This window comes from Nelumbo nucifera, chromosome 2 (assembly GCF_055504915.1).
Source record: "Nelumbo nucifera cultivar China Antique chromosome 2, China Antique-T2T, whole genome shotgun sequence".
In the NCBI taxonomy this organism is placed as follows: Eukaryota; Viridiplantae; Streptophyta; class Magnoliopsida; order Proteales; family Nelumbonaceae; genus Nelumbo; species Nelumbo nucifera.
In genome coordinates this window covers 28,664,138-28,689,005 of record NC_142650.1, presented here as the reverse complement: position 1 = coordinate 28,689,005, position 24,868 = coordinate 28,664,138, and the positions used below count along the sequence as shown (strand labels likewise).

The 24,868-nt window shown below is 37.4% G+C and overlaps 1 protein-coding gene across 2 annotated transcripts; it reads right to left on the bottom strand.

Annotated features, from left to right (window-relative positions):
- Nucleotides 1-1,074: 1,074 nt before the first annotated feature.
- LOC104586153 (protein REDUCED CHLOROPLAST COVERAGE 3-like) lies at nt 1,075-20,634 on the bottom strand. Of its 2 annotated transcripts, none has more exons than XM_010243304.3 (24): nt 20,450-20,634; nt 20,261-20,349; nt 20,118-20,179; nt 19,906-19,998; nt 19,689-19,761; nt 19,011-19,337; nt 18,841-18,905; nt 18,454-18,585; nt 18,293-18,334; nt 17,656-18,189; nt 17,405-17,559; nt 16,231-16,735; nt 15,360-15,422; nt 15,166-15,267; nt 14,647-14,943; nt 14,475-14,567; nt 14,269-14,370; nt 14,071-14,175; nt 13,470-13,603; nt 12,619-12,802; nt 4,712-4,843; nt 4,385-4,497; nt 4,225-4,306; nt 1,075-3,011 (listed from the first exon to the last, which is right to left on the bottom strand). In XM_010243304.3, the coding sequence occupies exons 2-24, from the start codon at nt 20,331-20,333 to the stop codon at nt 1,347-1,349; spliced, it is 5,133 nt and encodes a 1,710-aa protein (XP_010241606.1). In that variant the 5' UTR covers nt 20,334-20,349; nt 20,450-20,634; the 3' UTR covers nt 1,075-1,346. The 2 variants fall into 2 exon arrangements, with proteins under 2 accessions (XP_010241606.1, XP_010241607.1); XM_010243305.3 differs by having other exon boundaries at nt 1,075-3,002.
- Nucleotides 20,635-24,868: the final 4,234 nt, after the last annotated feature.

The following is a 24,868-nucleotide window of genomic DNA, read 5'->3' as shown; positions in this document are numbered from 1 at the left end:
TGGGAGCTTGGATATATAGACATGCTATAAGGGAAATCGCCAACATAACAAAGGAGATTGGGGCTTCTTTCAAGTGGACTAGGTCAGCTAATGGACTAGTTGATACTTCAGCTAAATTAATATGGGACAATGAGGGAGAATCTATTCTGGGCGGAACTGTAATAAGGATTTTTGGGTTTAGCACCTTTTTTGGGGCTGACAGTTGTGCACGATATTTCTTGATCTGCTTAATTAAGTCATCATTTCCAATAAAAAAAATCTGAATTTCATCATTTTTGAGGCAGATGCATTAACTGTTGTTAACTCTCTGTTGGAGTATAGTTCTACAACTCCTTGGTGGATTAGTAACACTTGCCAATTGCAGAGAGCTCCTCTCTAAAATCTCCCACTGCTCAATGAGGTATGCTAATGGGAACTGTAACAAGGTAGCTCGTAAACTAGTAAGACATGCTGTTATTCTCTCTTGTCAGTTTACTTGGTCATGCCCACCCCATTTTATTTTGCAACTCTTATGTTCTGATTGTACTCACTGAGCAGTTAATGAAATTCTTTCTGGTGTAAAAAAAGATGATAGAATTCAAAAAAAAAATCCTTTTTATTATTAAATACCAATTTTGAGCAGTGTTTTCCTCTTTTTCTATATCTTGTTATCTTATGAAGTGACTGCTGGAGACAAACAAAAAAAAAAGATGATAGGGATGTATGAGATAGGACTGAAGCTTTAAGAAACACATGAGAATACACAAATAAAGAGATGTTTCTGTGGATTGCCTGCACCAGAAGATTGTTTGGCCATGTGAAGATATTGTAGCTTTCTAAAAGTTGGCCGCATTGTGATAATAATTTTGATATTGCATCTGTCATAGAGTTGCTACAATCAAGTATGAAAGAAAGTTACCCAACTCTCTTTATGAATGAGTTCAATGCTAGGCAATAAATCTACCAAGTACTGACTTTTTATTGCAGAAGATGCTAGGAGTTCAGATATCTGATGTCCTCAATTGCAGATTTTTTCCCGTGTTTTAAATTCTTTATTTCCTTTCAAAGAAATGGATCTAGTAAATGTTAACTCAATTGAACTGAAACCGATGATATCTTCCCTTCCCTTTTAGATCATGATGTCAAGACATCTCTGATAGTTAGACAAGAAAAATTCAAAAATGGACAGAGGAACATCTTTGGAATGTTTTCTATGCCCCTTCTCCCTTCTAATGAGAGAAGCAAAGAGAGGTTGTTGAGTGCATAGCCCACTTCATCTGTGAAGCATCTGCAAGTTAGACAAGTGAGCTGGACAATGATGAAGGGAACCATCGTTTATTGACTCATTCTTTTATGTCTTCTCCCCTCTAATGAACTGAAGCACAGATAGATTGCTGAGTGTATAATCCAGTTACCCCGTTTGTGAAGTGCTGTCGGTTTCTTCTCCTCTTTGTGACAAGTGTGAAACCTTCTCCATCCACATTCTTGTCCTTATCTATATCTACAGTCTTTGATTGTTCCTGATCAGTGCAATGGGATATGGATTCTGTTTTACCTTCATTCCCATAATGAACCTTGATTATTGCACTATCCCTTTCAATAGGATCTAAAGACTTCTCGAGAGTGTCAGAGTTTCTTTCACTAGCCTCATTTTTGGGATCCAAGTTATCTTGGACTCTCTTCACAATGAAACTAAGCAGTATTTGCCTTGCAAGCTCTGCCTTTTGCAAGTCCAAGCTGCTGCTTTTTAATGCACCATCTCTATCTTCAACACTGGTTACTTGATCATGTTTTTGTTCCTTTGATGTCAACTCCTCTTTCCCAACCAAAGACCCAGATTCCTGATCTGACTCCATAGGAAGCTCTGGATTACCATTTTGAGGAATGGGCTGCCAAGCTTTTCTTGGAATGAATTCAGGTGCATGAGGATTCATATTTCTTGAAGACCTGAAGCTACTTCTATCTGTAGCAGGGTTTTGATAGTTAAAAAAACCATGTTTCTTATGGAAGAAGTGACCTGTTCTGTGATAAAATGGTGATCTAGGCCCACATGGGACTCTAGTGCCAACAGGAGGATTCATCTCCATAGGTTGAGGTGAAGCCATGCCTTGGATCTCCGTTACATGATACGAATTTGTTGCCCAGTTAAAGGAATGAGTCATCAAAGATAACGACTGCGGATTGAAAGGCTGGGCTTCAGCAGAAAGCTTTCTTTCTGGGGCCTTTTCATGATTAGTCTTTTCATGTTCAGGAGCAGTTTTATGTACTTGAGTTTCATTATGGTCAGTCTTTATGGGTTCCTCCTCCTTAGACTTTGCTTGTTCCACAAGAATGCTATTGGCTTCTTCTACATTGGATGCCTCTGGTGGAATATCACAAACCTGAATGTCAACTGTTTCCTTGTTTATTTCTTCAGGTTTCTCCAGTGTTGGCCTTAAAACTGTACCGGGAGGTGCCACAGCTACTTCTTTATAAGAAAGAGACTTTGAGACCATTGCAGTGAGAGAAGCAGGAGTGGTTGGCGCAGAGAAGATCCTAGAGACTGGAATCTTTTCTTGCAATTTACTTGGATCCTCTGCAACACTCAAGTTTGGAGTCATTGGGTGCTTTACAGCCACATAAATGTCATCTGGAGACGTTTTCAGGGTTGTTTTCCCTGCTGGTGACATTGTTTTCCTCTTGTAATTGACAACTCTAAAGTCAGAGGATCCAGAGTTGTTTATATTTAGCTTTGCAAGATTTGGTTTCCTTCTATCGAACTTATGGCTCCCTATACTGCCATTCCAGCCTTTTGAGCTGGCTTCTTGCCAACCTTCATTAGAAATTTCTTCTGGGGTTGATCTGTTCATATTTTTTGGTTCATCTCTGCTACTATCATGATTTCCTCCAACTTCTGCATTTATTCTACCTGGTTTCTCCTCTCTTCTGTTGTCTTCTGATAAAGCAATTTGTATTGAGCTGGCATCTAATTGAGTGTTATCAATGCTTGTATCGTATTGTTCTTTGTGAGGTCCAACATTGACCTGCAATACCTAACATAATGAGCAGAAGCAGTTCAAATGAAGTCAAAAGTTAAACTGAAGAAGATAGAACCAGTAAGCAATAAAAGTTTCTCTATCACAAAATTGAATTGTCTATAGTATCTTTTTCAGGCAATTGAAGATATGTTTGAAATTGGTATTTTTTTTTCTGAAAAATATGTTAGTTGGTTTGATCTTATGGAGGTAAGTTCTATGAAAATAGTATTTCTTTTTAAATATTGATATTGTTTGATCATATTATTGGTAGATAGAGCATACACATTGTAAAAAAATCACAGATTTCATTATAAATAAAAGGACCATGCTGCTTACAGTGAAGTCAAAATTTTTGGTTTTTTTACCAATCTATACCATGAATGAAATCCATAGGTAATATGTGAATATAATAATTGAACAAAGGAAAGAACAGCTATAATATATAAGAGAGAGTACAAATTAAAAATTTCAGTAAAAATATAAATTAAATCTTTATATTACAATACAACAATAAAAAGCAATTATATATAGTTTGCTAAATTCAAATAGGATCTTATTACTTCAAGAGACAAAAACAGGGAAATTACCCAATGTTGGTTCCATCTATCTGGGGTTTTGGGAGGGGTGGACTGGATATGGACCTAACCTTTGCCATTTCTTTGCATAAAGTGGCTGCTCACAGACTTTTTAACCCGTCTTGACATTGTCAGCCCAAGATTTTACCATTAACCAAGCAATGGTGCCTTAATTTAAGAGAAACTACAAAGCAAATTTTGATGCAGATTTTAGTTATTTTAGTAATTATATGCCTTTTAGATTGAGTTACTAATTTGAGAATTAATTTATTTGTAGTTTTGTTTTAATGATTAATAAAAAATTTAGTAGTTTTAGTTATTGGATGCTTTATTTGTGAATTATGCAACTTTTATTTGTTTATAAAAAGTAATATGTGGATGCTACTATGGATGCCTATCCATAATATACATTCTCCACACCAATTACATTGGCTTCCTAAATCAGTTGTGCATTTTTTTATTCCTTTACAAATCACTTTGTCCCTAAATGTGTAACTGTTACTATTTTAATATTCATTAAAGATTTTGTTGAAATGTTCTGAAGATTTTCCTCAAAGTCCCATATCTTAGGGACCATAGTTTTTCATAACATATAGAAATCAAAACTATGAATCTTGGTTAATTAAGAAAAAGCACAAAACAGCGTTAAGTACCTTTGCACGTCGCTGTTTCTTCTGTGTATCTCTAGCTTTTAAATCTTGATCCAAGTTTATGTAATCAAGGAGATCTGACACACTGCAACAAGGAGCCAAAGGTTCAGTGTCCAAGAAAATAGTCATAGTTATGAACCAAATGGTAATATTATATCAATACCTAAGGTGGCCTTTGCTTGCAATGGTTGCATCTGGCTTTGGAGTCCCATTGCGGGCAGCTTCTTGCTGTTCTAAAGCTTTTGATTCAAAATATTCAAGCCATGCAGCAGCATCCTGCATAGAAACAAATGGTGTGTTCATACAAAAAACGTTAAAAAGTTTGAGCAATCTCATTTTTTTTTAAATGTAAAAAGGAAAATTATACTAAAAGAAAAGAAAACACTGAGAACGACCAGATATGTCCAAAACATGCCTCGACTACCTTTTGTACTGCCTCATGATTAAATCCAATAAAAAGAGAAAGATAGTCAGTGACCATAAGAGTTACCTGAGTACGGAGATCTTCTGGGCCAAGTTTGGCTTGAAGTATCTGTAATGTGGTTTGCTCATGCTGTACACTGAGCGAATATGCTTCCATCAGTGAAAGAGCTATGGCAATGGCATGATAGCTTGCAGCAGTCTGTCAAATAGGAGAGAAAAAAGGCATGCTAGCCATTTAGAACTAGGTATGCATACAAATAACGACACACCTATACTTGACAGATTAGCCTCCTTTGTTCCCTTGCAGAAAATGAAGAGTGAAGTTTAGGTCTACTGGGAAACTCTTAATAACATCATCCCCAACCTCTTATGATGATTATTTCTGAAGGTAAGAATTTTTTACAAGAAAATGACATCTTGGAATAGATCATTTTTTGGTAAAATATTGGAATAGATCAAGTGCCAAAAACATCAGATTGGATTCTTTTTCCAAGGGAATGATAGGGTATATGACATAATATGGTCTGATTAGGATATGATCTAGTTAGTTCTGGAGCAAATCTGAACATGTTGTAGAGAAGATGGGCCGAATGGCCCATAGGCTGTTTATCCTTTTTTATCTTTTATGTTCTTTGCTGTAATGGGCCTTAATCTGGACTTATTCTTTCTTATGTTATGTCTTTTTAATTTTCTGACCAACTAGGGGCTTTTCTGTAAATTACCAAAGTTTAACTTAATGAAATAGAATTAAGGGAGTAAGAGAAGAGATTATGTTCGAAAAATCTCTCTCTGAACCCAAGTTGCCGCCACCTTCTTCTTCTTCTTCTTCTCTCCTCTTGAACTCTGATTTCTGCTACTTTCTTTTGAACTTTTGCATCTTTCTAAACAGTCCTTTCTTCTCAAAAGGCTGTTTTTCTTCTTGGTATCAGAGCAAGCTCGTTTTTCCCTTTTTTTCACATTTTTTTTTCCATACACAGTGTGTATGGAGAACTGAATCGTATGAATAGTTAAAGACACCTATTTCAGCCCAGTTGTTACTGGTTTTTGGAGAGAAGAGGACTGGTTTTGTTGTCCTCTTGACAGATTCAAGTGTGTTGCCCGAAACCCTAATTTTTTTGAGAAATCTTATTGCGGGCCCCATAGGGAGTTTGACCTAGGCACTCGGTGACTGAAGGCTTTCTCATTCTCCTTCTTGAAGATCGAATCAAGTGGATTGGTGTTCTGTGAAGTCTACAAGGAGCGGCTGAATTTTCTCCGTTTCTCCCAACTTCCAGGTGTGACACAGGTTACTGGTACAGCTGCATAGAGGTTGGCTTACAACACAGATTTTGTTTTGTCTTCATTTGTTGTTATTCGAAGTTGTTTGAAGTCATTTTTGAAGTATTTAAGAAGATGAACTCCTCAGACTTTGAAAACAAGCATGTTGCGGAATCCGGAAAGGTTCCAGGAGCCTCTACAGACTCTCTGCTGGCTGTGACCACAGTCAAGCTGGATGGAACTAATTATCTGGCTTGGTCACAATCAGTAAAGATTCATATTTGTAGTAGAGGCAAGTGGGGTTTTATCTCCAGGAACGAAAAGGCTCCCCCGGAAGATGATCTATCATATGAAAAGTGGATGCAAGAAAATTATACCGTTATTGGGTGGCTTGTGAACTCAATGCAACCACAGATTAGTCAGCACTATTTGTAGATGAATTCAGCAAAGGAAATTTGGGATAGTGTTGGTGAAACCTATTTCCAAAAATTAAATGTGGCCAGGGCTTACAAGTTGAGAAGTGATGTGAAGAATTTGAGATAGGGGGAGAAACCATTAGCTGTATACTTCTCAACACTGAAGTCTTTATGGCAAGAAATAGATTTGATAGAAGTTGTAACCTGGGAAACCACTAATGATGCTGAGACCAACAGAAAACTGGTTGAGAGAAACAGGGTGTTTGAGTTCTTGACAGGGCCAAAACACACTAAAGAAAAGTACTGGAAATTGCATCCTGAGCTCCTACCACTTCGGTTTCAGAAGAAGTCTGATAATATAAAGGCAGGGAGTGCTAATGTTGTTGCTGGTCCAGATAGTGACAGATATCAAACTGAAGAGATGACGGCTAGTGTGCAGTTAGCAGCTATGAAGGCAGAATATGAGAAGTTTGAGAGGATGATCAGTCACCTAGAGGGTGTGACCACTTCCTCCAACCCTTTAGGAAATTCAACCTCTTCTGCATTTTCTCATTCAGGTATACGAGCTTCTACCAATCATGCAACCATTTCAGGTAATCGTAGGATCCCTTGGATTATTGATTTTGGTGCTTCTGATCATATGACCAGCCTTTCTACTTTGTTCGTTTCATATGATTTACTTCCTGGACGTGATAAAATCACCCTAGCCGATGGCTCTTTTGCCCCTATCTCCGGCAAGGGAACCATCAAGGCTACAAACTCCTTGGTTCTTCCTTCTGCTCTTCATGTACCCAGACTAAATACAAACTTGTTATCTGTAAGTAGCCTAACTAAGTCATTAAACTGTTGTGTAACCTTCTTCCCTTTCTACTGTGTTTTTCAGGATCTGGAGTCTCAGAAGGTGATTGGGAGTGTCCTTGAGGCAAATGGAATATATCTGTTGGATACTTCTAGACAGTGCCATGAACAACCTGGAAAAGCTACTTTTGGGTCTACATCTACAGAGTCCATCAGTCGAGTCATGTTATGTCATTTTCGTTTGGGTCATCTTTCTTTTTTTTGCATTAAGTCATTTATTCTCATAACTGTTTAAGGGAATTAGTTTGTCTAGACTTCATTGTGAGTCTTGTGAACTATCAAAACATTGTAGAAACAATTATCCTTTGAGTAATAAAAGATCTTATTCTCCTTTTAATATTGTGCACTCTGATATATAGGGGCCTTACCACTTACCCTCTATGGGTGGCTACAAATATTTTATCTTGTTCGTTGATGACTTTTCTCAGTTCACTTGGATATTTTTTATGAAGTCCCGTGATGAAGTTCCTAGACTTGTGAGGCAATTCCATGAATTTGTCCTAACCCAGTTTGATACCAGAATTAGAATTTTCAGATCCGACAATGCAAAAGAATATTTTGAGAAAAACCTAACCTGCTATCTCACTGATTTAGAGGTTATTCATCAAAGCTCTTGTATTAGGACCCCAGAACAGAATGGAGTTGCTGAAAGAAAAAAATAGACATATTGTTGAAGTTGCAAGAAGTATTCTATTTGCCTCACATGTCCCTACAAAATTTTGGGGTGATGTTGTTCTCACTGCTACCTACCTTATAAACCGTATGCCATCTAGGGTTTTAGGGTTTAAGTCTCCCTTCAGTCTCCTTCATCCAGACAAGGATCTTTTTCTTATTCCTCTTCGTTTCTTTGGCTGCACTTGTTATGTACATATCCCAAGTGTCCAAAGACATAAATTTGAACCAAAAGCCCACAAGTGTATCTTCCTTGGTTATTCCCCCACACATAAGGGTTACTGTTGTTTTGATCCGAAGATTGGCACTCGGTATGTCTCAATGGATGTCACCTTTGATGAGATTTTTCTGGAGAGACATTGTCCAAAGGGGGAGGATTTGTCATAGGTGTTTGCTCTTCCTCTTCCTGTCCTAGATGGGTCTTTTGCTGAGTCTCTTCCTCCTTCAAATGAATCAAGGGAGGATCAATCACTTCACTCTCATTCCAGTGTTCCTATTCCTCCTCCTTTACCTCATCGCCCTCTTTTTAATCCCAGGTTGTATCAACGGCAAAAAACCATAAATGAGCAGATTGTTTCCCCTATAACACATGAGCCTCCTGCACTTCCAGTCACAGAAGAGACAACAGGTACTGATACAACCCCTTTGGAGTCATTCTTCCCAGACCTTGATATCTCCATTGCTATTAGGAAAGGAAAAAGGAAGTATACTGCACATTGCATTTCCAAACACCTTTCTTATAGTTTGCTCTCTCCTTCATATTTTGCCTACCTTTCTTCTGTTGCTTCTAACCCAATTCACAGGTCTGTGTCAGAAACTCTTACTATTCCAAAATGGAGAGATGCTATGAGAACAAAAATTGATGCCCTGCACAAGAATGACACTTGGGAAGTGGTTGATTTGCCTGAAGGGAATGATCCAGTAGGATGTAAGTAGTCTTTACTATCAAATATCAAGCTGATGGCACCATTGAAAGGTACAAGGCTAGGCTAGTTGCAAAAGGTTATACACAGACATATGGGATTGATTATCTAGAGACATTTGCTCCTATTGCCAAGATGACTTCTGTGAGAGTTCTGCTATCTCTTGCTGCACACTTAAACTGGCCACTTTATCAGTTAGATGTAAAGAATGCATTTGTAAATGGAGAGTTACATGAGGAGGTCTATATGTCTCTTCCTCTAGGGATGTATGAAACAGATATGAAAGGGAATGTCTACAGGCTGAAAAAATCTCTTTATGGACTTAAACAGTTCCCTAGAGCATGGCTTGAAAGGTTTAGGGTTGCCCTTGTTAGCTTTGGCTATGTACAAACACAGTCTGATCATACCCTCTTTGTGAAGAGGAGAGGATCCTTGGTCGTTTACTTGATTGTGTATGTTGATGATATTGTTGTGATTGGTAATGATGTATTAGGAATTAATGATCTTAAATCTTTCCTTCATACAGAGTTTGACATCAAAGATCTATAGGAATTGAGATACTTTCTTGGCATAGAAGTTGCTAGATCCAAGGATGGGATACTTATCTCTCAGAGAAAGTATGTTCTTGATTTGCTCTCTGAAACAGAGAATATGGGTACTAAACCAGTTGCTACTCCTATTGATATGAGTCATAAACTCTCTGCTTCATATGGAATATCGTTGAAAGATAAGGGAGTCTTCTAGAGACTACTTGGAAACTTCTCTATCTATGCATGACTCGGCCAGACATTGCATATGTTGTCAGTTGCATTAGTCAGTTCATGCAGGCTCCCAGGGGTACTCACATGGCAATAGTAGAGCGGATTCTGTGTTATTTGAAGGGTTCCCCTAGAAAGGGTATTCTATTTGCTAAGCATGGCCATATGAAACTTGAAGCCTACAAAGATGCTGACTGGGTCGGAAACATTGATGACAGAAGATCTACCTCTAGGTACTGTAGCTTGGTGGCAGGTAATATTGTCTCTTGGAGAAGCAAGAAACAATCAGTTGTTGCTCGATATTCAGCCGAAGCAGAATACAGAGCCACGACTCATGGAGTTTCTGAACTATTGTGGCTTAAATCCTTGATGGAGGAAGTGAGTATTGAGCATGATAAGCCAATGATGTTATACTGTGATAATCAGGCCGCCATCAACATTGCTCACAACCCAGTGCAACATGACAGAACTAAGCATATTGAAGTTGACAGACACTTCATTCGAAAAAGAGTGGCTTCTGGAGAAGTGTGCCTACCTTTCATCACCTCTGAAGGAAAGTTAGCAAATTTCCTCACCAAGGGCATTCCCAAGGCTAAACTTTAGCATGATACTAGCAAGCTTGGCATGGTTGACATCTATGCTCAGCTTGAGGGGGAGTGTTGAGAAGATGGGCCGAATGGCCCATAGGTTGTTTATCCTTTTTATCTTTTATGTTCTTTGTTGTAATGGGCCTTAATCTGGGTTTATTCTTTCTTATTTTATGTCTTTTTAATTTTCTGCCCAACTAGGGGCTTCTCTGTAAATTACCAAAGTTTAACTTAATGAAATAGAATTAAGGGAGTAAGAGAAGAGATTATGTTCGAAAAATCTCCCTCTCTGAACCCAAGTTGCCGCCACCTTCTTCTTCTTCTTCTCTCCTCTTGAACTCTGATTTCTGCTACTTTCTTTTGAACTTTTGCATCTTTCTAAACAGTCCTTTCTTCTCAAAAGGCTGTTTGCTGTTTTTCTTCTCATGTGCACCCCTTACCAGATCTCATCCAAATCCAAACATGAATACTAATTTATGATTTGAATCATATATACACTGATATTGGCAGGACAGGATCTATAAGCTGACACATTAAGTTATAGCCCTAATTGGATATCTATAGAAAGGATAACCTGTGCACCAAGTAACATAATAAAAGATTCCAGTTCCAAAAGGCACACTGTCGATGGTTCAGATGTAAGCTTCTAAGCAATTGAGTTCTCTAGGAAGACTAAAATAATCATGGAGGTAATGGTCTCCCGTAAGCTTTAGTTCAGTATTATGTCAGATTTAATATCCATGATATTATATGAAAATCCTAATTAAACATGGCAGGAAATATAAGGTATAAAATTATAAATTCATTATCATCTAGGCTTTGTCCCAGCTATATGGGATTGGCTACACGAAACCTATTCTTCCAATTTCTTTATGTTTAGTGTCATTTTCATTGTTAAATTCATCTCACACCACTTCAATTCATATTCTTTTTGGTCTGCCTCTAGCTCTTTTAGCCCCTAAAATTTGTAACAGATCACTTCTCACCAATGATGTAGATGGCTTTCTCTGCATATGACCAAACCGTCTTAGTCTACTTTCCCTTATTTTATCACCTATTGGAGCTACTCCTAGGTTCCCTTGAATAGTTTTTGGTCCTATACTTTCTGGTTTTCCAACTTATTCATCTAGACAATTGCATTTTTTCACTCATTTTTTTTTTGACATGTTTCTTGACTGCTCAACGTTCTGCTCCATACAACATTGCTGGCCTTATGTCTGTCTTATAAAATTTTTATTTTTGCCTAAGTGGTATTCTCTTATTACATAAGACTCCAGAGTCCATATGTACCCCTCCATTTTTCCTATCCTGCTCTAATTCTATAGGTAACATCTTCCACAATCTCTCCCTTGTTATGGATTATGAAACCAAGGCCACAGAAGAGGTCACATTGAGATTCTCTTATTACATAAGACTCCAGAGTCCATATGTACCCCTCCATTTTTCGTATCCTGCTCTAATTCTATAGGTAACATCTTCCACAATCTCTCCCTTGTTATGGATTATGAAACCAAGGCCACAGAAGAGGTCACATTGAGATATCTCTTGGTCTCCAATCCTAGGAGTACCCTAATTTCCACTCATTGTTAAATTTAAATCGTACATATTATGTTTTAGTCCTACTTATTTTAAACCTCATGCTTCTAAGGTATTTGTCCATAAATCTAATTTTGCATTTAATCCTTTAGTTTCATCAATTAATGCTATGTCATCAGTAAACAACATACCATGGCACCTCCTCCTGAATATGTTTAGTCAATTCATGCATGATTAATGACAATTATAAATTCATGTTCAATGTTTTGTGTTTCCTCAAAGGAAAATATTACTTGTTGGAGCAAATGACAAATTGACAAGTGCAATACTAATCATCAAAAAGACTTCAATTTATTTAATCCCACAAATGGTAGATACGTAATTAGTTTTATAGTGGTTAGTGGTTACACTTGTTTGGTATGATTCTTAGTTCAGGAAATATCCACTTATGGATCAATTAATTGGGTGGCATAAAACTTGCAAATATCTTGAGGAGCCAAGCATTCCCTCCAGACAATCAACAGTGTATATAAATGATCATGGATTAAGACCACCAAATTTGGTTGATCTAGTAGTAGTCTTCACTCTTGACTTTTATGTCAAACTCTAGGTCCTAAGGAGGAAACAAAGACATTGCTACACTGCTTATCTGTCCACTGACTAGAAAATTAATCAGATACAAATAGCAAGATTTTATCTTACATTCTTACTGTCAAATTTTCAATTTTTAGATGAGATGGTTGAGCTTTTATCTTACATATCCTCCAACCATCTCCTACTGCCAACCCCATAATTACACTGAACAAAATGGAATGGTGAAACAGGATTCATGTACCTGACCCCGTATAGTTGGGACAAGGGTTAGATGATGATGGTTGAGATTCCTCCGATACTTCGGAAGATTTTTGTGCAATTCTATATTTAAGCTATTCCGTGTGTATGTGTGTTTGAGAGAGAGGGAGAGAACCTGTATATGTTCTGCTCCTAGCAATCTTTGGTTGCATTTGAGGGCTTCATGTAGGTATCTAAGAGCAACATGAACATTTCCAATACCCTCCTCCATCATAGCCACATTTATATATGTAGCTGCAGTGTTTGGGTGTGCCAGTCCACAGGTAAAATGAAGAAGGTATAGTGCACGGTTGACATACCTGCAATTAATGCATGAGATTTGATCAGTGAAAGAAAACCAGGTATAATGCATAACGTTGAAAAATGAGACTAAAAGGAATATCTTATAAGACATAGTGCTGGGCAATCAACAAAAGCATGTTCCAAAAATGATTATATCTGAGAAGGGGGTGTTGAGATGGATGGATAGACAAGAAAGAACATAATCAGAAATGAGTACATTAAAGAGGATTTTGGAGTAGCCCCAATTAATGACAAGATAAGGGAAAGCTGAGTGAGATGGTTTAGTCATGTCCATATATAACCAATGACTGCACCAGTAACAAGGATGACTTGGTGCAAGTAGAAGGCTCTAAAAGAGCAAAGGGAAGACCAAAGAAAATGAGGTCTGAATTGGTAAGAATTAAAGATTTACTGTTTTATAGAAAGAATTACTCTTGATAGAGCACAATGGTGGGACAAAATTCATGTAGCCAACATCAAGTAGCTGGGATTGAGGCTGAGTTGAGTAACAGCCCTGAAAAATGAATTGCAATATACTAGAAAACAAAATGCATTTCGGGAAATTTCTTTTTATCTAAGGATAATGCACTTATTTTGGATTAGCATGCCTAAGAAAATAAGATTCAAAGTCAAATATGAGTCAAAAAGTCAAATATAGTAAGAAAGATGAAATTTACAACTTACTTCAAGGACAATTCAATGTGTTGGAGCCGATAGTAGAAAACTGAAAGATCACCATAGCTCTTCATTGTATCAGGGTGGTCCAGGCCAAGCTCCCTCTCATTGATATCCAATGCCTTCTGTTGATATATGGTTGCCTAAGTGAAAACAACAGAAGGTCTATAAGTATATTTGTGGGTTAGGTCAAGAATTGTACCCATAGATGTAAGTAACGATGAACTAAGAATTTAATAATGATGATGAACCCTTGAATTTCAAATAACCAAGGTGGTGGAACTGCTTGATCTTGGTAGTCACTAAGCTCTTGTAGACTATTTTTCCAATGAATTGCAGAACATTATACCCTTGAATTACAAAGTTGCACTTCATGGTTTCTGTCAAACTCCTGTCCTCTAGTGGCAGGTAGGGTTTATGTAGGGTAATCTTTTGATATACCCTTTGTAGCCATGAACAGAATGCTTTTACAGCTTTACTTTCTATTCAAAATACTAGAAAAAGTTGAAAAACTAGAAAAGTATGCTTCAAGAAATATTTGATTTTTTACAGGTGACAAATGATAAAATTCTTAAAATGAAGGTTAAGAGTAAAATTAAAAGTCATATACCTGGTTAAAATCTCCTCTGTGGTAAAGAACTACTGCTAGAAGACTGTATGCACTTGCGGTTGTGCGATGATAGGGGCCACAGACAGCTATCATTTTTAACAATGCCTTCAAGTCCAAGTGGTACAAAGGGGATTAGATCCATAAAATTTCATATTACAGAGACAAATTGTGCAGCCTATTCCTGATTGAATTTACTACCTTTATTCCATAGTTGACAGCATCCTCCAGCTTTCCCTTATCTAGAGCTGTTTTGGATGACTCCAGTAGGTTCCGGCCATCAGCAGAAGAGCATCCTACATGCTGTGGAAAGGAATTTGACCAATCACATAACTTAGTCATCTGTATATGCTATTTAAAATGGAAATACCGGGATAAATGAGCTATGAGCAGAAAGGAATTCCTACCTTACAAACTGGGATCATGCTGATAATATCTGATATCTTAAAAGGGGTTGGTATGTCCATATCATAATCTCTTGGAACCAACTCTATTCCAACCTGGATTATCAGAAACACTAAAATTAAGAAATTTGCTTTCAATAAGATCAGAAGCTGAAAGAACGCTAAGGAAGTGTACCTTATAGCAAAGTCCTCGGAGAATTGAGAACTTCCTCAAGTATTGAAACTCACCCCTTAAGTTCCAACCAAATCTTCTGGAAACAAAAGTTTCCAGCCATCTCATTTTGAGATCATGGTCCCTGGTATCCATGCTGGACCCAAGCAAGAAATTCAAGGATGAGGCTATTGCTGCAGACAAGTCTGCTACATGGTCAACGGAAGCAACCACAGCTTTAAGAATGTGCTTGAAGGCTCGAGTAACCATCTCATGAATACAAAGAGACTGTATATGAGGGAGCTTCTCTGCAAGTTCGACCTGTTTGTATAGTGTTAGTAAAATGTCAATTTCCAGAACAAGCTGCAAGCCTTCATACCATCCAGGACAGGTATTAATAACAAAAAATCTAGAGATAATGGAGAAAGCCTTAAAGTCTGCACACACACATATCACTAACCAGATAAAAAGAGCTTTATTAATAAATACTATAGGCGGAGATATTATTATATACAAAATAGAAAAGAAAAATTATTCCCTCACCACACGTCCCAATGAATACATTTGAAGTCCCCTAGCATGCATAAAATCTGTTAGTGTGTGCCCATCAACTGGAGAAAGTTCTAACGACCCAAAGTCTGCTACCTACAGAAGTAAGAATTCTTGTAAACTATGTACAAAATATAAAAGTATTTAGAATTTGATAATATGAATCACCATATAGAAATGAATATTACCAGTTTTGGTAAAGCAACTTCGTCATAGTACTTGTGGGCCATCTCAATCAGCTCATCCAATGACTAAGTAAGCACAAGATGTCAGAAAAATAAAACATATATACACAAAGAAAAAATATAAAAGAGATGCAGACTTGAATTAGTTGAGAAAACATCATATAAAATATTTTTGCTACTTAGAGAATTTTCATTGTCATGACTTCCAATTTGTAAAATTTCCAGTTTTTAGTAGTTAGTAGTAGTTCTTATAACTTTTTTCTTTTCTAGTTGTTATTACTTTGTATACAATTCTTCTTCTATGAAGTGCTGGTTTGTCAGTATGTAGGGCCTCTTAGAGACACAATGTCCAATACTTTACATTGATATCTGATATTAAGAAGCATGTCTTGAGTTAGCTAGTTCTTTTCTGAAAAAGGGAAAAAACTTATATAATAAGAAGAGATTACTTGCTTAATGGCCTTCCTACTTGTGAGAGCTAGTAACTTTATGGAAATCCTGATTAGATATCCAGTTCTATCTACAAACCCTATTTAGAATGCCAATATGCCAATATATTTTATTTTTCTTATAGTCCTAAAGAAAGTGAAACAATGGGTAATGTATCATGTCAATTTCTGGTAGACCTTCTAGGTGGGACTTGATGCTGAAATTGGAGCCATAGCTTCAAGAGGACCCTTAGATAGTGGATCCTTAGCCCCTTGTACATACACATATAGTGAATGATGCTTCTTATCCTGCACTGCTACCTTTGTTATACTAATAGCTTCATTTATTTTAGCAGGCATAGAATTGGCTAATTTGTGAAGCAGTTCACCAAACATAAGCTTAATTGAGCTATGAAACAGTATTTTGACAGAAGCATCTTACAGACCTTTTGATGAAGACCTGTTCTGGTTCCTTTCAAACGCAAGAAGGCTGCCTCAGAAACCAATTTCTTTATTTCAGCTTCACTATTGCACTCGCTCTTTGTTTCTCCAGAATCACCTCTTTCACATGCAACTGTGCTACAAATTTTGGAATCCTCTTCCTCCATGTCAGCTCTCCTACTTATACCATTCATTTTCTTTCCACTTTTGCTCAATGGCTTTAGTTGCTTACCAAGGCCTTTAACATCCAGTTCAGCCTTATTCTTCTCCTCCCCACAACGTTTAAAACTATTGGTTGTTGGGCTTTCCTGTTTTTGTAGATGTTGTACCCAACAAAAACCAAGTTCCCATCTGAGAGATCCTTTGCTAACAGTAGGTTCGTCTTCTAATTTAATCAAGCTATCATTTATTACCCTCCGGACTAAGCATCTAGCTGCCTCTAGATCATCGAAATTGGACACAGGAGACTGACATTCAGCAGTACTTGATTTGTGAAGAAAAGCCCGTAAGCTGTAGAAGATTAACAACCGATTAATGCATGTTTTATGATGAAAACTGAAAAGACAGAATCACACATAGTGTATCCACATTACTGCAGAGCAACACAGTTTTGGTCAATTGAAATAGATAACCAAAAAGAAAAAAAAAATTAAGATGCAATTGGAAGAAACTGGTTTGGACTTTCAAAATTTTCCTGCTGAATTAGATAACCTGTGGTAAAGAAAAATTAAAAAAAAAATCCATTTCTCCACAGATCAATGCATTTATAGCCAGAATATTTTTGTAATTCCAGCTCTTCCTTTTGGTTTATGCACTTTATTTTATTATTTTTTGGACTGGAGATGGGGATAATAACCTGTCATAGGTTTTTCTTTGAAGAGCCTATCATAGGTTGTCATTATTCAGTTTTCTAATAAAATTAATACCCGATGCACTAAATTGCACTTTTCTGTGAATCTTTACCTTTTTATTGGTTCTGTATTTCTCTTTTTTCTCATACCATTTTACCAAAAGCAGAAGTCCTTAAAAAGCTTGCAAAATCTTATCATGGACAACAAAATAAAAAAATAAAAAAAATGTAGGCATCGTTTTCATAGATCAGTCATCATGAATCTCTCGTCTCTAATCTCTATTACTTGGGTATTTAGGCGAATGCATATGTTGATTATAATCATATACCTGTTAATGTTCAGTGCATTGGCACCTCCATCTGGCTGTTCGTCAATGATGATATCTTGTACCATGCAATTTCTAGTCTTCACCTCATCTTCAACTTTTACAATTGCAGTGTATCCACAATGTCTGATAACAACAGTGCCCAGTGTAGAAATATCCTGCAGATGTACTATGTTGCTTCAGGGTTCATACTCTGAGAAAATCATAGATGAAATATCAATGAGAAGAGAATAAGGGAGTATGAATTTTCTTACATGAACAACTACACTCTCATCTGCAGTGATCCCTTTAAGTAGATTCCTTTGTGTAATTTCCTTACTGGATATGCCTGGTTCTTTGTTGCCATTGACTTTCTCATCAGGCTTTGAGCTTGCATCTGCTGCATCCCGCTTTACTACAATATATAGGTCACCTACATGATCTTCATACAGAACTGAGCCTGGGGTTCTACTCACAGAATCTACTGAGTTTGTACTGGAATTTATGAGTTGGTTGATTGCTGAGACAGCTTTAAAGGTTGAGACATCCACAAACAGACTATGCAGCAAAAAAGCATTTCTGTCACGGATCAGTCTCTCATCCTCAGTTTTACAAGGTAGGCTTGCCAATATTGAAAATTCTGTGGCCCATGGTCTATGATCATATTCATTGTTTCTTCCCTGACCACCACCATTGCCACCCCAAGTTTCATCTTCCATCGGTAAGCATGGAAATGTTGATGGAGACTCAACAGCCATTGGAGGGACAAGCCATGTATTTGCACGCAGTCCATAAGGTAGATTACCAAACTGAAGAACAAAAAGTTTCTGTGAGAACTTTTTGGAAAGGAAAAGGAGAAAAACATTATATTACATATATATTGAAATCTCTCGTAAAAGCTCACAGTATCACCTTATTGTGTTCAATAAAAGCTTTCATAAGAGATTCGTAGGCCTGTATTAAACATGAAATAATACTAGTTAGAGACAAACAGATGAAGACTCAACAAACCAAGCCATGAATATTGGGATCAAAGCTTATTAAAAACAATATGGAGTGAAAATTCTACCCACATTTGCAAACGCCTGACTTAGCTGTTGCAACAGATCCACCAGGGAGTAGCTTTGGATAAATTGCTTCCCTGCAGAGTAGAACCCTTTGACTGAAGCAACCACTGTTAACAGCTTCCCGTTGCAAATCTTAACCTGCACATATCCCATCTTCTCCCTTTAGTGAAATAGCAACAAACGAGTATAACCAGGAACAAAAGAACCACTTCAACATAGTGTCGTTATGTGGCACTAAAACTGACAGTTTGCCATGATTGTTCAACACTTTCAACTACATGGATTATAAACAGTTCAGGAACATTAACAAATTCAACTGTGGAAGACATATCCATCACACAGATGCACACATAAAAGTTGTGGAAAACAAAAACTTCGTACAAATAAATTCACCTGTAATTCGAAGTAGTCACCGTCACGCGTCTCTTCCACACTACGAATATCGCATCTCTTCAGAACTGCAGAAAGACCCAGAATTATTGAAACACTAAATACCCACTTTCGTTTTTAAATCCGCAAGAAAAAATCACTAAAAAAAGAAGAAAAAATAGGTAAGAACGTACATAGAATGGGCGGAGTAAGATGGGAAAACGAGAAGAAATCATAGAAATTTGAGAGCTTGGGAGTTGGGTAAATTGCAGCCATGTCGAATTTATCTGAAACTGCAGAAACAGAAGCTTCTGAAGCAGACGCAGACCCGTTCTCCCCATTAGAAGAAGAAGAAAGAGGGCTTGAGAACAAGCTCGAATTCGAGCTACTCTGGTTTCTGGTTTTCTTAGCGCGACCTTCCGTTCTTCCATCTTTCTGTTTGCCGAACCAGGCGGTGCACGCAACGATATCCAGTAGCCTTCGCACGTGTGCCACCGCTTGGTTTTCTTCTACGTAGTCCTCTGCACAGCCAGTCAGCCAGTGTCATAAGTTGTAAATAAAATAGCCTATTCGGGCAAAAACTTAGAAAATTGACCATACTACCCTCGTCGTTTTTGGAACGATCCAACGAACAAAGAAAGGGAAGGATCCATGGGGAAAAGGCCCACACCCACATGCAATGATGCAATAAAAATGTAAGAACAGTGGGCCCAACCTATTGGTCAGTTAGCAGCTTAAAAGGTACAAAAGAACTTATGGGCATATATTGGCCCATTCGTCCAGTATGTATGTATTAATGGCTCTTTCCATTTCTAATTTTCTTTCTTTATCAGTGAACAGATATTTTGATGAACCTGTCACCATGACCTTACCTTCAATCATCTTCATCAAACATGGTTTCAGAGAAGCAATTTCAATTGAATCATTCAATCTCTGCCCTCGAACCTACATGCCCAGTTTCATTGAATTGTTAGAACCAGAACTCAGTTAAGGGAGCCCATTTGCTTTGGTTTTGAGAAAAATCAAGAAAACCAGAATTCCAGATAACAGATTATAGTCTTGATTTAAGAGGAATAGCAAAGAGATTACCTCATGAGACAGAGAATAGTTGGTTAAATGACAGGTTTCAACATTGTTAGCTAATAGCTTTCTTACATCAATAATCTTATCAGTTGAGATTCCCTTCATTTGCCACAAATAAATTTACATCAATGAAATAATAAATACAGTTTTCTGATCAAGACATTCATTGAAATAATTTAATTCTTCAAAGAAAATCACCCAAAAGAAGAGAGCAGTACCTTGAGTGTAATTTCTGAGTCATATGGAGTGACAACGGTGATGTCAAGCAGGTTAGGCACAACTGCAAATGCAGAAGAGAAGAATAAGATGGGTGATTTGAAGAGAGAATTGCAGTATTTGGTTATTTAAGTAGAAGAGCTACCATTCTCTTCTTTCTTCTTCTTCTTCTCTCCCTTGGCTTTACTGGCTTTGCCTCGTACAGATTTGGGTGCCATTTTTAATCACAGAGAGCTGTATTTAAGGGGGAAATTTAGCAACCCATTTCAGAATCCATACCCAAGATTAATAAATACAACTCAGAATCATTGGTTTACAGTTGAAGAATTCTCACCAAAGGAGAAGAGACTGCAGGGAGACGGAAAGCATGAAAGAGAGCTTCAGAGCGACAGTGATATAAAAGAAAACATGTATTGGGTACAAATAAGATAGGATAAGGGTTTTAGCCTTTTGGGTTGGATTCTAGTGGAATACTGACCTCTCGTTCTTGTTTGCTACTCTCTCTCTCTCTGCGCTCCTGGCTACATGTGAATGTCATACATATATAAAGCCTTTCGAGAGAAGAAGCTCATGCATTAAGACAAAATGATAGGATAGACAGAGGACGGCCGTTGATTGGTACTACGTGTCGCCTTGATAAAAGGGGATGTGTAACCGATTTGTTTTGCTTTTTTTCATGTCAGGACAACGGTCCCAACAGCGTCGGTAGGAAAAACGTTAAAGAATTTTGTAATTAATCTAATACTTAAATCACAATCGAGGAGAATCCCCCTTGGTAAATTAATTCATTATTGATTAATCCTTGTTATCGGTGTCAATGTAAGAAAGAAAGCGTTCTTTTTTATATAATAATATAAAGTTATAAACCTCTAAACTTTTACCAAAAAACATCTATAGTCCTAAACTCATGGAAAATAGAAAAAAAAATTTGGTTAAAGAAAAATAAAAAAAAAACAGTACCCGTTTGGGAGGGAGTAAATTACAAAAACCCCCTTGTACTATGGGGTCTGTGACAAAGACCCCCTATATTTTGTTTTGTGATAAAAACCCCCTGTACTATAACCGTAAAACAAAGATCCCCTTCCGTTAGTCTTTCTATTGGAATTGCATAGTGGAAATAATGTAATTTGTACGTGCATAGAAATAGATAAAAGCATATAACAATAAAGAAAAAAGAAGATAAAACATCAGATTTATGTGATTCAGCCAAATTGTCTATGTCCACGGGTAGCAATTCGGAGCTTCTTTCTTACTATAAGCAGGAAAAAATACAAAATGTCCTCATCGGAATCACATCCGTACCCAACACTCAATACACCCAACTCAATACTCCTCTCAACACACTATATACACTATACACTGAAATGAAATGGAGAATGGAATGATAAATAACGTGGGAGGGACCCCTATTTATACTTGAGTTGAGGGGTATGATGAGCATTTATGAAAATTTTCTTCATGGCTAAGCGAACCATAACTTATGGTTTGCAAATGGTGGGCTCAGCTCAGTGGGCCACCGATTGCAAATTCAGTGAGCCACCAACTAGCCCATCTTTTTTGCTTTTCAACATTCTCCCACTTGAATACAATTTTCAAAGTAAAAAACCCTCTCGAGAATAGCTGCCGATCATCTTTTGCTATGTGGCTTCAAGTCCCAGAGAAGTTCTGCACTAGATGAACTTCTCTCTCATCACTGGCTTTGTCAGCATATCAGCAACGTTGTTGTTAGTGTGGATCTTCTGTAACGAGATCTGCCCATCTTCAACTACCTCACGAACAAAGTGGTACTGTACATCAATGTGTTTAGTCCATGTATGAAAGACAGGATTTCTTACTAAGTGTAATGCACTTTGACTATCACAATGAATAGTTGTCACTTCTTGCTTTATGTGGAATTCTTCAAGCAACCTCTTTAGCCAAATACTTTCTTTGCATGCTTGTGTAGTTGACATATATTCTGCTTTTGTTGTAGATAAGGCCACTACAGATTGCAATTTTGATGCCTAGCTCACTGCACCATTAGTTAAAGAAAACACATAACCAGTAGTTGATTTTCTATTATCACGATCTCCTGCATAGTATGCATCCACATAACCAACTAGTTTTAAGCTTTGGCCACTATAACAAATGGAGATTTCAGAAGTACCATTCAAAAAACGAAGAATTCTCTTCACTGCGGTCCAATAATCTCTTCCTGGATTTGCCATAAACTTACTGACTGCTCTCACTGCTTGTGCAATGTTTAGTCTGGTGCACACCATGGCAAACATAAGGCTCCCACAGCTGATGAATATGGTATGTGGGACATCTCTATCTTCTCAGCTTTAGTGCTTGGTGATTGTTCCGAATACAACTTGCAACCAACAGAAAATGGGATACTGACTGGTTTGGAATCTTGCATGTTGAAGCGCCGCAAGACCATTTGAACATAACTCTTTTGAGTTATCCAGACTTTCCTATTCTTTCTGTCCCTATATATCGTCATCCTAAGAATCTGATTAACCACCCCAGATCCTTCATGTCAAACTCCCTAGCTAAACGAGTTTTCAGTGTTAAAATACTTCCTTTATCAGTACCTGCAACTAGCATGTCATCAACATATAACAGCAAAATGATGAAGTGATCATTACCAAAGCATGTGTAGGCACAATGATCTGTTTCGCATTTGCTAAAGCCCAAGCTCACAATGAATGAATCAAATCGCTTACACCAACACCTTGGCGCCTATTTTAGACCGTAAAGTGATTTGGTCAACTGACAAACCAGATCCTTTATGTTGTCATCGACAAAGCCTTCAGATTTAGTCATATAAATCTCTTCTTCGAGATTACCATGCGAGAATGCAGTTTTAACATCTAACTGTTCCAGCTCCAAGTCAAGTACTACAGCCATACTCAATAAAATATGAATAGTATTTAATCGAACAATACGATAAAATATTTCGTTGAAATTGATACCTGATTTTCTGAGCATATCCTTTTACAACTAGTCAAGATTTGTATCTTTCGATATTCCCGTTAGTGTCCTTTTTGAGTTTGTGCACCCATCTACAACCAATGACCTTTCGATTCTTAGGTAGTTTAACTAAGTCTCAAGTTTTGTTTTTCTTCAGAGTTTCCATTTCTTCCTCCATTGCCATTTGCTAATGACGAGCATTTGGACATTTGCATGTTTCCTGGTATGAACAAGGCTTGTGCTCTTCTGTAGTGCAAGCATAAGTTATTACATAATCCTGAAGCCAGACAGGAGATCTTGTAGCTCTCCTCGATCGACCTTGATCACTGTGAGTCTCTCCAAAATTTTCAACGTGCTCTTCAGGTACATCAATAGTTGTATTAATTTGTTGCTATTGAATCCTTTGAAAAGATTCCACTTCAACTTTCTTTGTTGTCTTAGAGCTTGATTCACTCTGCATCGAATCTTCATTGAAGACGACATCTTGTCTAACAACTATCTTATGGGCAATAGGATCCCACAATCTGTATCTCTTTGTACCTTCTGCATAGCCAAGAAAAAAAAAACACTTTTTGGACCTTGCCTCTAGCTTGGTCCTCTGCTCCTTAGGAATCCAAACATAAGTATCACAATCAAAGGCACGTAGGAAAGGATAATTAACAAGGTTTCCTGACCATATTTCTTCTGAAATTTTGCAATCAAGTGTCGTAGTGAGAGAGCGATTTACTAGGTAACATGACATATTGACTGGTTCTGCCCAAAAGCACTACTCTAGCTTAGCTGCACTCAACATGCTTCTAACTCGATTCATAAATGTACGATTCATCCGTTCATAAACTCTGTTTTATTGCGGGGCTCGAGGAACCGTATACTGTTTCGAAATGCCATGCTCACTGCAAAAATCTTCAAATTCTTTCAAGGTATATTCTTTCCCATTGTCGGTTCTCAGGCACTTACCGCAATTTTGCTCTGCTTTGGGTTGCTGAAAATCTTTTCGAAGGTGCCCCTTCTTATCGCAATTCCAACACTTGAGTCCTTTCTTGTTGCCTCTTGACTTGGATCTTGTTTGATTTTTGATAGAGTCATTTCTCTCATTTGATCTACCTCGTACCATCATTACGTCACCTGAAGAATTCTCATAAACTTTTCTACGAGATTCTTCCATAAGCAACATAGAAATAGTAGATTTTAATGACAGATCTTTAGTATTTTTTAAATTCATTATCAAACTATCCCAAGATTTTGGCATAGAGCAAAGCAAAAGAGCAACATTTTCTTTGTCATCAATACGTACCTCTACAACAGCTAATTTGCTTACTAGAGTGTTGAACTCATTCAAGTGTACTTGCAAAGAGGCTTCATCCTTCATCCTTAGATTGTAGAGTTGTCGCTGGCAAAAGATTTTATTAGACATCGATTTCCCCTTGTAGAGATTCCGCAACTTGTCCCATAAACCTTTGGTAGTGGTTTCTTCGAACACGTTGAATAGAACCGAATCTTCTAAAGCAAAAAGAATATCAGCCATGGCTATTTGGTTTTTCTTCTCAAAATCTTCGTCTTTCATATCAGCATGCTTCTTCTACTTTCCTTCTAAGGCAATTGCACAATTTTCTTTCACCAACACATCATGCATCTTCAGCTTCCAAATTGCATAGTTGGATCCGTTGAATTTCGATATGTCAATACCGGGTAGAACTCGAACTTGCCATATTCAACACGTGCAATACTGAAACAGCAAATACAGATTTTGGAAGAATCCCGAAACAGAACCGTGTGGCTCTGATACCAAATGTTGGAA

Excerpts from the sequence above, each read along its gene's own strand:
- LOC104586153 (XM_010243304.3), bottom strand. The coding sequence starts at position 20,333 with ATGGCACCCAAATCTGTACGAGGCAAAGCCAGTAAAGCCAAGGGAGAG. Across the intron at positions 18,586-18,840 it reads GTGACTACTTCGAATTACAG|GTTAAGATTTGCAACGGGAA; the intron begins GTGAATTTATTT and ends GGATATGTGCAG. Across the intron at positions 18,190-18,292 it reads CTTTTATTGAACACAATAAG|TTTGGTAATCTACCTTATGG; the intron begins GTGATACTGTGA and ends TTTGTTCTTCAG.